This window comes from Anomaloglossus baeobatrachus, chromosome 7 (genome assembly GCF_048569485.1).
Source record: "Anomaloglossus baeobatrachus isolate aAnoBae1 chromosome 7, aAnoBae1.hap1, whole genome shotgun sequence".
Lineage (NCBI taxonomy): Eukaryota > Metazoa > Chordata > Amphibia > Anura > Aromobatidae > Anomaloglossus > Anomaloglossus baeobatrachus.
The window spans coordinates 279,309,953-279,325,964 of record NC_134359.1 but is presented as its reverse complement, the minus strand read 5'-3'; the positions used below and the strand labels follow the sequence as shown (position 1 = coordinate 279,325,964).

At 46.0% G+C, this 16,012-nt stretch overlaps 1 protein-coding gene across 3 annotated transcripts; it reads right to left on the bottom strand.

Annotated features, from left to right (window-relative positions):
* Positions 1 to 992: 992 nt before the first annotated feature.
* Positions 993 to 15,422, bottom strand: INTS15 (integrator complex subunit 15). 3 transcript variants are annotated; one of them, XM_075319396.1, is made up of 7 exons: positions 15,011 to 15,422; positions 7,089 to 7,287; positions 4,754 to 4,975; positions 4,455 to 4,620; positions 3,848 to 4,330; positions 3,255 to 3,294; positions 993 to 1,940 (listed from the first exon to the last, which is right to left on the bottom strand). In XM_075319396.1, exons 2-7 carry the CDS (start codon positions 7,281 to 7,283, stop codon positions 1,532 to 1,534), a joined length of 1,515 nt encoding a protein of 504 aa, XP_075175511.1. In that variant the 5' UTR covers positions 7,284 to 7,287; positions 15,011 to 15,422; the 3' UTR covers positions 993 to 1,531. The 3 variants fall into 3 exon arrangements, with proteins under 3 accessions (XP_075175511.1, XP_075175510.1, XP_075175508.1); XM_075319395.1 differs by lacking the exon at positions 15,011 to 15,422 and adding an exon at positions 7,561 to 7,654; XM_075319393.1 differs by lacking the exon at positions 15,011 to 15,422 and adding an exon at positions 7,476 to 7,561.
* Positions 15,423 to 16,012: the final 590 nt, after the last annotated feature.

Below are 16,012 nucleotides of genomic sequence, written 5' to 3'. Positions count from 1 at the left end.
TTACGAGTACTGAGCACCCAAGCATGGTAGTGCCTGCTCATCACTAGTTACAAATACAGAGCACCCGAGCATGGTAGTGCCCGCTCATCACTAGTTACAAATACAGAGCACCTGAGCATGGTAGTGCCCGCTCATCACTAGTTACGAGTACTGTGCACCCGAGCATGGTAGTGCCCGCTCATCACTAGTTACCTGAATTATTAACTAAATGGCTAATATTGTTTTAAGATTAGTAGGATCAGACCTCCGAAACTTTCACGGATCCAGTGACAGATCTGCAGTGCTGGTGTAATTCGGTGGCACCATCGATTTGTCCCCTGCACAGTAGTACCGTGCCGTGCAGGGAAGCATCACCTCTTCTTGTTTAAATGAATGGCCCCTGCAGTAAAAACATTGAACCAGCTCTGTAGCCTCCCAATTCTCAGGATCAGTGAGGGGGTCCCAATGGATAAGACTCCCACCAATTATGAAGTGTCTGCATATCTAGTGATTTGCTATAGATGTATGAGGCAACTCAACAACCTCAGGAGATTTTTTTTTAAGAGGATTCATAAAACAACCCCAAAATTTAGGCAGGATGCAGAGTCACAACAGAACCATCCAAGGTGATAGATTTGATTCCATGAAAGTGTTGGATGCAAAGGTTCACCCCAATGACATGACGTGCTCCCAATCCGTGTGCTACCGCAGCAGAGGCTGTATGGGGAGGGGGACGTACATGTGGACACACTTGTTAGCTGTCACGCTAGCTCCTGTAGAAGTGAATGGAATGAGCCTGGCACGTGTAGTCATTGTCCCCATGCCAGGCAGGACATGGCTCACGGACCCCCTTTCTTCTGGATACAGACCACCCCTTTAAAATCCATAAGGCCCAGGAGTCAGGGAGCGTAAAACACACATTAAAATTTGGTCTTACAACACAGATGTGAAACCCGCCTGATAATAGAAACCTGTCAATCAGAAAGCAGCCGCGGGAGGATCGGCTCAGGGGCGTCCGACAATTATTTTATTGCTTTACTTTAGATATATATATTTAAAAAAATTGATGGCCACTATATTCTTTCCCAATCCGGCTCCAACATATCCGCACAAGGTTTAACGGCCCAAAATTTATAGGATAGGGCACAGCCTACTTATCGCTGGGGCCCCCACCAATCCCAAAAATTGACTATAGGAGGGTTGCAATCCGCTTCTATTAGGTCTATAGACAATGATCAGATAAGGGGTGGGCATGGAATGTGGTGAGACCCCCAGCGATCAGTGAGGTTTCCCCTATTCTACAGATGGGGAATAACCCCTTTAATAGAATACTCTCCTCTTTTTTTTCTACCTGCATTAAAAATTGACCCTTTCATGACAGTCAATGGAGAGTGACAGCATCCGTCCCTGGCATACTGCAGCCTTGTGTGCTTCTATGTGCGATGCCATCCTGCTGTCCTGGAAAAGCAAAGTTTGGCTCATTCCTGAAGACGTTCCTTGTGTGTCTGTCCTCCGTAATTCTGAGTCCATCTCCGGAATATTGCAGAGGTAATCAACGCATAGGTCGAAACGGAAAAGTCATGCCAGGCATGAATGTCTGCACAGGATGTCCCTGGAGTGCGGGGAGTGTTGGCAGCGCTGCATGAGTGGGCAGAGCAGGATGTGTAGGTATTGCTGTATGGCCAGGTAAAGCAGTGTGAGTGGGTAGGGCTGTGTGTGCTGGTAACGTTGCATGAGTGGGCAATGTTGTGTGCGCTGGTAACGTTGCATGAGTGGACAATGCTGTGTGCGCTGGTAACGTTGCATGAGTGGGCAATGCTGTGTGCGCTGGTAACGTTGCATGAGCGGGAAGCGTGGGGTAACCCAGAGGTGGCGTATGTATGTGGGGATAGAAGGCAGGGGCCAGCGTCGGATGAGCGGGCTGCGGCTGCACGGGACCGGACACCACCAACTGCATCAAGCTGGAAGAGAAAAAAAAACCAAAACAAACATACAAGGAAGGGGGTTAAATAAGAGTAATACCGTTCCTTTAAAAGGAGTTATCCACCTTTAAATAATAAAAAAAAAAATAATAATTCTTACAATTGGGTTTATCTGACATTCAACTTTCACATGGTTTATGAAAAAGACTGCTAAAAGAATTACAGACCATCAAAATGAGCTCACTGACAGATACTCAGTTAACTCATTCTGCAGCTAGCAACAGACAGTGCAACACGGAGGCTACAGGAGGTAAACGGTGCAACATTTTTAATGAAACCCAATTGCAATTTATTTTTTCTCTTTTCGCAAGACAAGCAAAGCTATTTAAACATTTGTAACTTGGTTTAAGAGCAATGATTTGCAATAAGAGCAAATACTCACCACGCACAATTCTGGTTCTGTCCTTTCTCCGCGCTCTGACGGTAACTTTCTGTACATATGTACTGTATACAGTATACCATTATACAGTATATACTATACAGCATGTCTATCAATTTGCATTTGTGGATACAGTATTGTACTTTCTTATAGATAACCAGTGCAGCACATTGCTTATACTGTACCTCTCACACAACAGTTCTATTGTAAGCTAATATGCAGTTTAATTTGTTTTATACTGTACAGTATTTTGTATTAGTGACACTAAATTTTATATGAATACAGTACATTATTTTGTATTACTGTAATAAGTTTATATAAATACAGGAAATATTTTTGTGTTGTGGAACGAATTGTCTAAGTTTCAATTATTTCCTATGGGAAAATTTGCTTTGATATAAGAGTAACTTGGTTTAAAAGCTCACTCCCAGAACCAATTATGCGCTTAATCCAAGGTTCCACTGTGTGTGTGTGTGTGTATGTGTGTATGTATGTATGTATGCATGCATGTATGTATGTATGTATGTATGTATGTATGCATGCATGCATGCATGCATGTATGTATGTGTGTGTGTGTATGTGTGTGTATATATATATATATATATATATATATATATATATATATATATATTTACTGAAAAGTGGACAATCACTTTTTAAACACAGAATGTACAGCAGCTATACAATGTGTGACCGCCTCCTGTCTATTCCCCCCAATCATTGCCACCATGACAGGAAGGAGGACCCCCCACACTCGCGTATACCAGGGGTAGATGAAAACTTTAGTTTAAAGCCAATTTGACATTTATATTAGCCCGATGGAACCCGTAGAAAATCATAGAAGTTAGGTGACAACATTTTTAGTAAAAAAAACATCAAGATCTAGCCAACAAGGGACACTATCGGGTACTCACTTGTTGTGGGGCAGTCGTGCGCAGAGGGTCCTCAGATCATCTGAAAGGGAAACGAAGACATGTGGTCAGACATCTTATCCTGTTGGATGTGAACTGGATTAAATCAGAAGTCAAGTTTCTGAGTTCTCCTATCTTTATAAAGCAATGGTATATGACTGGAGGGAGTGGAGTAAAAAAAAAACAAAGTCACAGATCTATAATCTAGCAGCTATGTCAGTAGCCAATGACCACCAGACCAGGGCCCTGCGATCCTCCTTCCACCTGCAGTATACCCGGTGTCACTTCTGACTGGTAGACCCAACTAATCAATAGTGGTGGCCAAGATAACGCATGTAGGAGGAGGCGCACAGTGCTCTGGTCCGGAGTCACAGACTACTGAGGCCACCGGTGGACCAGGGTACTGCATAAATTTTTGCTAAACTCTACTGCAGATCCAATCTCCGAGACCCTCCCCGATCCGGAGGATGAAGGCATCTCAGTGCTGCTGTGCAGGGAGCCATTCACTTCTCCAGCACACTAGACATCAACTCAAGACGTGACCCCATTACGGGGCTTACACTCTCTGCCACGTAACACATTATTATAAAACTTACCCCGAGCGCAAAGTAATGCTCCGGTCGCCATGGACACTTGTAAAGCTTGCGCCAGCCGATCCAATGCCAATTCCATCTCTTGCTCAGCATTCAGTGGGTTAAGCTCTTCGCAGAGTTGTCCCAGTTCCTCCACCAGAGGTACGAGCTGCTCAAATATGATCAGTGCTAAACGCCCATACAGGCTCTTCTCTGTTAGGTGAGTCTGAAGTACCATGAGGCCTTGCAGGACACTCAAATGTAGCTTAGAGTAAAGGTTCTGATCTTCCACAATAGGACCCCCGCCGGCGGCCTTTTGTTTGCGTCTGTAAGCCAGAGGGGCTATCACACACCACCTCACCAGACCCATCAATGGGGAGAAGTCCAAGTACCCAATAGGCAGGTTGGCCGTAATAGGAGTGTTAAGGAAAGTGATCAGAATGAGACGGGGGTCCTCGAAAACCCAAGAGACAATCATTTCCAGGAGGTCATAAGGGGGAATAAGTTCTTAGTTTTTAAACAAAAAAGCAAACAAACAAACAAAAAAAAAAAAACAATGGCTTTAGTAAAAGAGAAAAAAACAATGGCTTTTAAAATAATGCCTTCTCCCATGTAGGATGCAATCTCTTACCTGTGGACATATCATACAGGGCTGCAACTGCAGTGATGAACTGGCAACAAAAGCGTGGGCTGACATTAAAGATTTGCTTAAGGGTCTGCACAGAGCCTGGAACTAAGCCGCAGTAGTCACCCACCAGAGCCTTGGCCAAACGTACACAGTACACGGCAGGAGTGCGCTGCATGGAAGGCAAAACAGAATCATATGTGCAATGTAAAAATAGGGGTCTACCTTTGTTTTTATCTACTGACAGCAAGCAGAGATTGAAAATAGTAAGCATGTGACCACAACTGACTGTAACCAATTTGTACCTGGAGCCATGATGCAGCACATTCTAGCACCGGCAACCTGCACACCGCCACCGCCATGGACGTCAGCTTCCCCAGGAGCGCCATGCGCTGCTCGTCCGCTTTATTCCCCTGCGGGCTGAATAGCGATGAGAAGATGATCTGGCGGACTGACTCCTTGGTTTGGTCTTGGAAGTAGTTGCAAAGAATTTCCAGCAGCTGCAGCTCCTGCATGGCAGTGAACCGCTAACAAGAGAAAAATCAAGCGTCATTATTAGGGTGCATACATTTCCTATGGAACTGCAATATGGACGTGGGAGCACTGGACACTAATAGAGATTCCAAATGGTTCCTACTCTTTTATTTTCCCATCCCTGCATTACCCTATTTACTGACACAGCTACTTGTCAGTAAGGAGAAAAGGCTTGATGGTGACATACAATGTGATGACAGGCTAGACATGATAGTTTTACTTGCAAGACTGTTTCATACTTTGCAGATTAAAGAGTTATTCCAAAAATACTAAAAATAAATAAATAAATCTTTATTTTTATATAGTGCTAACATATTCTGCAGCGCTTTACATACATCAGGAACACTGTCCCCATTGGGGCTCACAATCTAAATTCCCTATCAGTATGTCTTTGGAGTATGGGAGGAAACCGGAGAACCGGGAGGAAACCGGAGAACCGGGAGGAAACCCACGCAAACACGGGGAGAACATACAAACTCCTTGCAGATGTTGTCCTTGGTGGGATTCGAACCTGGGACCCCAGCGCTGCAAGACTGCAGTGCTAACCACTGAGCCACCGTGCCGCCCAGTTATCCCCTACACGTATAATAGAGGATGATTTACTGATCGCTTGGAGAAAGCTAAACATGACACTCGGCCATTTTTGACAGTCCTATAGACAATGAATGGACCATTGCTTTGTTCAAGAGGGGGCTCAGCAGAACTTAGCAGCTCAGTGGTTGGACCCCCATTTATTTGTAAGGTAGGGGGGAGGCGCACGTCACTTATGATAAGTGAGTATAAAGACGACACAGCAAGGGCACACAGCTGCTTCTGGCCGGGAGGGGGGAGTTTGACTTATGATGTGTTTAGAGACCACACAGAAAGGTCTCACAGCTGCTTCTTTCTGTGAGACAACACATTTCCCTGCATGTGTTATCACAGGATTGAGTCTTCTTGCTGCACCTCCAGCCATTGAAAGTCAAGTCAGTGGAATATGATCAAAGCACCTACTTCACTGACATGATTTATGATTAGCTCCGAGGGCTGGAGATTCATCAGAAACACTCGCTCCTGTGATAAAACAGGCAGAGAAACGCGTTATCTCACAGAAAACAGCAGCTGTGGGCCCCTGCTGTTAAGGTATACTCACTTATCATAAGTGATTTAGGCTCACAGCTGAAGGGTCTCACAGCTGCTTTTTTCTGTGAGACAACACATTTCCCTGCATGTGTTATCACAGGATTGAGTCTTCTTGCTGCACCTCCAGCCATTGAAAGTCAAGTCAGTGGAATATGATCAAAGCACCTACTTCACTGACATGATTTATGATTAGCTCCGAGGGCTGGAGATTCATCAGAAACACTCGCTCCTGTGATAAAACAGGCAGGGAAACGCGTTATCTCACAGAAAACAGCAGCTGTGGGCCCCTGCTGTTAAGGTATACTCACTTATCATAAGTGATTTAGGCTCACAGCTGAAGGGTCTCACAGCTGCTTTTTTCTGTGAGACAACACATTTCCCTGCATGTTTTATCACAGGATTGAGTGTTCCTGCTGCATTCTCCAGCCACTGAAAGTCAAGTCAGTGAAATATGATCAAAGCACCTACTTCACTGACATGATTTATGTCTAGCTCCGAGGGCTGGAGATGCATCAGAAACACTCGCTCCTGTGATAACACATTTCCCTGTCTGTTTTATCACAGGAGCGAGTGTTTCTGATGAATCTCCAGCCCTCGGAGCTAGACATAAATCATGTCAGTGAAGTAGGTGCTTTGATCATATTTCACTGACTTGACTTTCAGTGGCTGGAGAATGCAGCAGGAACACTCAATCCTGTGATAAAACATGCAGGGAAATGTGTTGTCTCACAGAAAGAAGCAGCTGCCCCTGCTGTGTATGTATACTCACTTATCATAAGTGATCTATGCTTCCTCCTCTGGCCAGGAGCTATGGTATGTGCCAAACATTCTCAGGGCCAGCTCTGCGTGGCCGGACACACCACATAGCAGGGGCACGTATACCCTTAGATTTCTCAAATCCCACTGTGGGGGGCTGTGAATGGCGTTACCAGACATCAGTGGTGCAGAACCTGGAGTGATAGAATGTAACAAGTGGACAGACACCTTGCCGTGGGATCCTCGATCCTTAGGAACTTGGAAGATGAATTCTTCGAGTAAGTCGATGGGCCCCTTCTCCACCATAGGCACAGGGGCGTTCTGCAGCTGGCTGCTGAAATAGATATCCAGGTGGTACAGGAGTTCCTTGGCTGCGCTAAGGGCATCTCTCCGCAGGAGAGAATGGCGGATGTCGCTCATCATGCTCCTGTGGGAAGAAAACAGATACTGTGCCTTTAATACGTGTCAACTACAGCACTACAAGTCCCAGCAGGTGACACAAAAGGAGCTCACACCTGCTAACGTGTCCCCTCCTATAGCAATAATACTAAAAGCTGTTAAGTCATATCATGCTATAATTACTGCAAGCAAGCAGAGGTATTGAAACTGCATTACATGGCTGCTGTCACCATGGAGACAGGTTACCCCTCCTTGGCACATATATATCTTTATTGCTGTCCTGCCTGCTGCCTTTATTCACCTCTCGCCTCTGACCTCGTTCTGCCAACTACCGTTTCCTTTGCTTTACAGGAACCACGGGAGCAACGGGAGCCGACAAGGCTCAAACCGTAATCTTCCCGGCCGGCCACCGTAGCTGCGGATGGGCGTGGGTTAGAGCCAAGCCTCGCTTCAGCCAGACAGTAGAACGACAGATTATTTTTTTTTAGTATTCAATTCAATTACAACTTTATTGAATCCGTACACTACATGAACAACTCTAAAAGTATAGCTTTGCTAATAGTCTGTTTACTAATCGTTACTAGACAAGAAATACTGTCTACAGTTGCTTCATGGGAGCCGAGCTGTAAAATCAAGCTCTTGCCCAGAGCAAAATCTCTAAGACCCTTCTATTCAGAAAAACGTCAAGACTGAACGGAGCCCACAGTGGAGCCATGGGCAAAGTGACCCATGACTCACTTTGGAGGGCAACGAGGGGTTAACCGTGTGAAAGAAAGGAAAGCGCGGGCTGTTGAGGGGGTCAAAATTTTAAGGGGGTTGGTATGGGAGCAAGGGGGGGGGTGGTTTAAGTTTGAAGGGGTATATCAAGATCTGTCACCAGCATTTTGCCCTCCTGTGAGCAGCATAATGTAGGGACAAAAATCCTGATTCCAATGATGTGTCACTTACTGAGCTCCTTGCTGCAGTTTTTTTCAAATTACCATTCAGTTCTCTGAATGCTGAGACCTGTATAACCCCGCCCTCACCACTGATTGGCAGCTTTCCGTGTACATTGTGCATGGGCAGAAAGCTGCCAATCAGTGGTAGGGGCAAGGTTATACAGAACTCATGAATATGGAGGACTACATAACAGCAGGTTTCTCGTTCTTAAATGATAATCTCCTGCTGATAAAACATTTATTCTATTAAAACTACAGCTATCAGGCCAGTAAGTCATACATTGCTGGAATCAGGATCTCTGCCCCTACATTATGCTGATCTCAGATTAGGTGATAAAAACCCGGTGACAGATTCATTGAAACTGATTCTTTCTTACTGCACCTTCCTGATGATATATTACGCCCTGTTATTACCCAAAATTACATTATAACGTCTCCGGCTCATTACCTGAACGACATAATGGATCCAGTTTGGAAATAACACTCTGATAATTTCTTCACAGTTATCATCTGTATTATCTGCAGACATATTTTCACGCTTTTAACACTTTGAAAGCTAAGAGATATTTTATTTTATAAGCTCTAAGGAGAGATGAAAGGATAAAGCTTTATTTCCCACCATTTACTTTTAACCCCTATGTGCTGTTTCGGCCCAGCACATACACAGCTCCATCATAGATTTTTTTAACAACGTGTGTGTATGTAGCCTCTGGGGGGGGCTAAGCGGACACAAATTGGCAGACCATCTAATATATATGGGGTCTTATGGTCCTCCAGGTGACAATTACTGGTGGAGTCAAGAAGTTGGATGTCAAATACCCAATCCTTTTTTTGGGGATATACAGACATATCTGTCATGAACTTCCATTATGGGCAGTCTTGCTGCATATATATGTTGTACTACCCGGGCGTTGGCCAGGATAGTAACTGTCTCTCTGTCTCTCTCCCAGTCTGTCTGTGTGTCGCTGTCTGTCTCTTTCACCGTTTGTCTCTCTCTGTCTCTTTCCCTGTCTGTCTCTGTTTCTCTCTGTCTGTCTCTTTCCCTGTCTTTCTCTCTCTATCCGTCTCCACATCGACATCTTATTACCTCACATATAAGCTTCTTATACTATGAATGTCTTTTGTTCCTATAGCAACCAATCACAGCTCCTACTAATAACCTGTAGTTCCAGGCTCCATTTAGTTTAATGGAGGCATGTTTTTGGAGAGTAACTGTAAAGTGCGGGGTTAAATTTTCCTGTCAAAACATAGTTTATGACGTTCCCTGGGTCATATGAGGTGTCTGTGCAAAATTTTGTGATTGTAAATGCAACGGTGCGGATTCCTTTAGCGGAAATACACACACACACACATATACATACACATACGTGTACACATACGTATACACACACACACACATACATACATACATACACACATACATATACACATACATACACTGAGCTTTATATATCTACTATATAAAGCTGAGTGTATGTATGTATGTGTGTGTATGTCCGCTAAAGGAATCCGCACCGTCGCATTTACAATCACGAAATTTTGCACTGACGCCTCATGTGACTCAGGGAATGTCATAGACTATGTTTTGACTAGAAAATTTAACCCTGCGCTTTACAGTTACTCTCCAAAATCCTGCCTCCATTAAACTGAATGGAGGTGGGAGCTACAGGCTATTAATAGCAACTGTCAGTGGTTGCTATAGGAATGGATGAGCTTCACATGTTTGAATTAATTATCTCTTTTTCCAGCCTTTTTTTGACTAATTAAGACCCTCCCCATCATGCTGTGGGGCTGTTTCTCAGCCAAGGGCCCTGGCCATCTGGTCCGCATCCATGGGAAGATGGATAGCACGGCCTACCTGGAGATTTTGGCCAAGAACCTCCGCTCCTCCATCAAGGATCTTAAGATGGGTCGTCATTTCATCTTCCACCAAGACAACGACCCAAAGCACACAGCCAAGGAAACCAAGGCCTGGTTCAAGAGGGAAAAAATCAAGGTGTTGCAGTGGCCTAGTCAGTCTCCTGACCTTAACCCAATTGAAAACTTGTGGAAGGAGCTCAAGATTAAAGTCCACATGAGACACCCAAAGAACCTAGATAACTCGGAGAAGATCTGCATGGAGGAGTGGGCCAAGATAACTTCAGAGACCTGTGCCGGCCTGATCAGGTCTTATAAAAGATGATTATTAGCTGTAATTGCAAACAAGGGTTATTCCACAAAATATTAAACCTAGGGGTTGAATAATAATTGACCCACACTTTTATGTTGAAAATTTATTAACCCCTTCACCCCCGGCCACTAAAACACCCTAATGACCCTGACATTTTTTGCAATTCTGACCAGTGTCACTTTGACAGGTTATAACTCTGGAACGCTTCAACGGATCCTGGCGATTCTGAGATTGTTTTTTCGTGACATATTGTACTTCATGTCAGTTGTAAATTTAGGCCGATACTTTTTGCGTTTATTTGTGAAAATTTAGGAAATTGTGCGAAAATTTGGAAAATTTCGCAATTTTCAAACTTTGAAAATTTATGCCCATAAATCTGAGAGACATGTCACACAAAATAGTTACTAAATAACATTTCCCACTTGTCAACTTTACATCAGCGCAATTTTCGAAAGAAATTTTTTTTTCGTTAGGAAGTTAGAAGGGGTCAAAGTTCATCAGCAATTTCTAATTTTTCCAACAAAATTTACAAAATATTTTTTTTAGGGACCACATCACATTTGAAGTGACTTTGAGAGGCCGAGGTGACAGAAAATACCCAAAAGTGACCCCATTCTAAAAACTGCACCCCTCACACTGCTCAAAACCACATCCAAGAAGTTTATTAACCCTTTAGGTGCTTCACAGGAACCAAAGCAATGTGGAAGGAAAAAATGAAAATTTTACTTTTTAACACAAAAATGTTACTTTAGCCATATAATTTTCATTTTTACAAGGGAGAAAAGAGAAAGTGCACCCTACAATTTATTGTGCATTTTCTCCTGAGTACGCTGATACCCCATATGGGGTAAAAATCAATTGTTTGGGTGCACGGCAGAGGTCGAAAGGCAAGGAGTGCCATTTGAATTTTTGAACACAAAATTAGCTGCACTCATTAGCGGACGCCATGTCGGGTTTGAAGACCCCCTGAGGTGCCTAAACAATGGAGCTCCCCCACAAGTGACTCCATTTTGGAAACTAGAGCCCTCAAATATTTTTTCTAGATGTTTGATGAGCACTTTGAACACCTGGGGGCTTCACAGAAGTTTATAACGTTGAGCCGTGAAAAGAAAAAAAATTTTTTTTACCACAATACTGTTGCTTCAACTAGGTAGCTTTTTTTTCACAAGGGTATCGGGAAAAAATGCAACATAAAATGTATTGTCCATTTTCTCCTGAGTACGCAGATGCCTCATATGTGGTGGAAATCAAATGTTTGGGCACACGGCAGTGCTCGGAAGGCAAGGAGCGCTATTTGAATGCAAAATTAGCTGCACTCATTAGCGGACGCCATGTCAGGTTTGAAGACCCCCTGAGGTGCCTAAACAATGGAGCCCCCCACAAGTGACCCCATTTTGGAAACTAGAGCCCTCAAATAATTTTTCTAGATGTTTGGTGAGCACTTTGAACACCTGGGGGCTTCACAGAAGTTTATAACGTTGAGCCGTGAAAAGAAAAAATTTTTTTTTACCACAAAACTGTTGCTTCAACTAGGTAGCTTTTTTTTTCACAAGGGTATCAGGAAAAAATGCACCATAAAACGTATTGTCCATTTTCTCCTGAGTACGCAGATACCTCACATGTGGTGGAAAGTAATTGTTGGGCGCATGGCGTGGCTCAGAAGAAAAGGGCACCATTTGACAGCAAAATTGATTGGAATCATTAGCGGACGCCATGTCACGTTTTTAGACCCCCCCCATGGTGCCTAAACAGTGGAGCTCCCCCACAAATTACCCCATTTTGGAACTAGACCCCTCAAGGAATTTATCTAGATGTTTAGTGAGCCCCTTGTACCCCCAGGGGCTGCACTGAAAGTTGATAACGTTGAACCGTGAAAATTATTTTTTTTTTTTTAAAAAATTTTTAAATTTTTGCAGCAACAAGGTAGCTTTTTTTTTTTTCTTTTTACAACGGTATCAGGAAAAAATGCACCATAAAACGTATTGTGCAATTTTTCCCGAGTACGCAGATACCTCATATGTGGTGGAAATCAATTGTTTGGGCGCATGGCGGGGCTCAGAAGACAAGGAACGCCATTTGACTTTTCAAACGCACAGACGCGGTGCACTGATCGGCCGCTGCAGGAGGCACGGTCAAATGAGATACAAAAAGCGCTGGGGATACGGAAAAAAAAAAAAGTCACGCCAAAAATTGAGCAGGGATGTTGATCCGCGCTCAGCGGGACGCACGGACAGATGCGATACTTTTTTTTCCGTATCCCCGACGCTTTTTGTATTGCATCAGTCTGTGCGTCCCGCCGAGCGCTGATCAGGGATGCACATAACGGATCGGCATCCCTGCTCAATTTTTGGCATGACTTTTTTTTCCGTATCCCCGATGCTTTTTGTCACGCCAAAAATTGAGCAGGGATGCCGATCCGTTATGTGCATCCCTGATCAGCACTCGGCGGGACGCACGGACTGATGCGATAGAAAAAGCGTTGGGAATACGGGAAAAAAAGTCCCACCGAAAACTGACCACGGATGCAGATACGTTATCTGCATCCCTGATCAGCGCGGGACGCATGAGGTGTAAAAATGGACAGGGGATAGAGGAAAAAAAAGAAAAAGTTATACTCACAGTACCCAAAGGATTAGCAGGAGGAACAGCTTTACAGCAGCAGCAGGCAGGAAGTTGGACAGCTCAGCAGAAGACCCAGGAAGAAGGACCCAGCGATGGAGGCAGATGTGATCAGCCGGTGAAGACAGGTAAGAGGACGTCGGGGGGACAGCAGAGGGGGACGGGGACAGCAGAGGGGGAGAGCAGAGGAGGGAGATACCGGAGGAGCTGTAGAATAGAGATCACGGGGGAGGCCGGCAGATTGGGATGTCGGGGGGCAGATCGGGATGTCGGGGGGCAGATCGGGATGTCTGGCGGCAGATCGGGATGTCTGGCGGCAGATCGGGATGTCGGGGGGCAGATCGGGATGTCTGGGGACAGATCGGGATGTCGGGGGGGCAGATCGGGATGTCGGGGGGGGAGGGCAGATCGGGATGTCGGAGGGCAGATCGGGATGTGGGGGGCAGATCGCAGGGGGGCACGGGCAGGGGCCATTACGGGAGCGCACAGGAGCAATCACAAGAGCGAGCAGGGGCTGCAAGGAGAGCAGAGGAGGAGGGAGATACCGGAGGGGCTGCAGAATAGAGATCACGGGGGAGGCCGGCAGATTGGGATGGCGGGGGGCAGATCGGGATGTCAGGGGGGCAGATCGGGATGTCGGGGGGGGCAGATCGCAGGGGGGCACGGGCAGGGGCCATTACGGGAGCGCGCAGGAGCAATCACAAGAGCGCGCAGGGGCTGCAAGGTGAGCACAATACTCACCGCTCCTGCTCCGTGACAGCAGCGGCAGCAGCAGCGGTGGCGTGGTACCACTAGTACCAGCCAGTGCTGCACGCTGCAGACATGTTGGGGGAGGGTCCCCAGACTAGCACAGGCCTGGGGAGGGCGGCCACCAGCAAATCAAACCGCCCCACTGCACACTGATTGGAGCGATTGCGCGTCATAGCACGATCGCTCCAATCAGTGCTGCAGGGGCTGGGGGCGGCATGTTTGAGATCCACCTATGATCTGCTGTAGCTTCTACAGCATCTCATAGCCGGATCTCACAGGATCGCACTATTTCCGGTATTATTTTTACCGAAATCAGTGCGAAAGATGTGGTTGGCGGTTCAGATTTGAACAGCCAATCACATCGATCATCGATGGGGGGTGGCGATGCCACCGCCCCTGGGGTGAAGCAAAGGTCCCCTGCTGTAAGAAACAGCAGGGGACATCATTTGAAAGCCGTTGCTATGGCCACGGCAATCAAATGAAGTTTAGGCCGTAAAATTACGTCCCTGGTCGTTAAGTCACGTTAAAATAGGACGGAATTTTACTGCCCGCGGTCGTGAAGGGGTTAAAATTTAACTGAGCAACATAACTTGTTGGTTTGTAAGATTTATGCATCTGTTAATAAATCCTGCTCTTGTTTGAAGTTTGCAGGCTCTAACTTATTTGCATCTTATCAAACCTGCTAAATCTGCAGGGGGTTGAATACTACTTGTAGGCACTGTATAATGTGTAAATATATATATATATATATATAAATTACTTAGAGCAAAAAAGGGCAGCAGTTGTACATCACAAAAACTAGTGCTCTAGCAGGATACAGCTAAACCCCTACTAAGTGGAGGCATCACAGGTGCAGGAGGAGCAAATCACACACACTTCTAAAAAAAGTGGAGGGGACGATTGCTGGATGATAAAACTGCACACTAGTGGCTTGCATAGAGCGCTGTTCACACATGCAGATGCACAGTCACAAACCCGCAGCCTATTAGGTGACGCCCATACTATTAGATCAGGAGGGCTGCCAAGTGTCATACTCCCAGGGTCCCGGCGCTGCCTGACACTCACTGCTCCGGTCCCCGGTCCTCCTGCCCGCGGCTGTGCGTCCCGCTCTCCCTCCTGTGCGTCCTCCATGCCTCCCGCCCGCCGGCCACGGCGTCCAGCTGCGACCCGGATCTCTCTGCCTGGCTCCCCTGCATCTCCTCTCTGCTTCCTGCGCTGGTCTCCGGCACTCGGGCCTTGTGCATGCGCATTAGGGTGCGCGCGTGCTCACTCACCTCTTCTTAAAGGGCCAGCGTCCCGGGAACAGGAAATGGCTGATACAGGTACAGGGTATATAAGACTTTCCTTTCCAGGTAGGCGTTGCCTGATCAATGTGTTCCCATAGCTAGGTGTTCAGGTCCCATTGTGCTTGTCTCCCAAAATAACTCTGTCTCTTCCGCAGAGCCTGTCTACCGTCCTGACATTCTCCCGATTACGGAGTCCCCAGAAAGTGTCCCGTGACTGTCTGCTGTGGATTCCGCATTATCCGCCAGCCTGATCCCGTCACCGGCTTCTGGTAACCTCGCCCTGCACATCTCGCCTGATCCGGATCCTGTCTGCTGTTCCTACTCGGCACCTGAACCCGGTTCCCGTCATCCGTCCTGCCTACGGTTTCCTTTGGACTCTAGCAGACTTCTGTAGGACTTGGACTCCGTACCTCCCGTGTTCCGGCTACTGTGCATCTGTCCCCCGACGAAGCACACCAACGCGAAACACGTGTTGGGACGCTGGTCCCCACGTGTTTTATCCCGGTTTCATTGTGATCCTTTCTGGTGAGTAACGCTGCCTTCATTATTATATTACACACGGTAGTTTAATTACTACATGTGAGGCTTAAACCATTGATGCAGCTGCCTCTCACCTTCGGCACTTGCCGTTAATCTTTATGATCACTTCTAGATTTGGGGAACTAACTCCCTTTCTAGGTTCTGGGACACATGGGGTTCTCTTTCCCTCCAGCACAGCTCCCCTCTGGTTATTCTATTATTATATGTATTTAATCACTGTTATACCCTTCAGCACTTTAATAAATATTTAATATATTCTAATTTCTGCTTGTGTGGGTATTCCTTTATTGCAAATGTAAAGACTCTTAGTGCCTTTTTGTTTCAATCTGATCCGGATCCTGTCTGCTGTTCCTACTCGGCACCTGAACCCGGTTCCCGTTATCCGTCCTGCCTACGGTTTCCTTTGGACTCTAGCAGACTTCTGTAGGACTTGGACTCCTTACCTCCCGT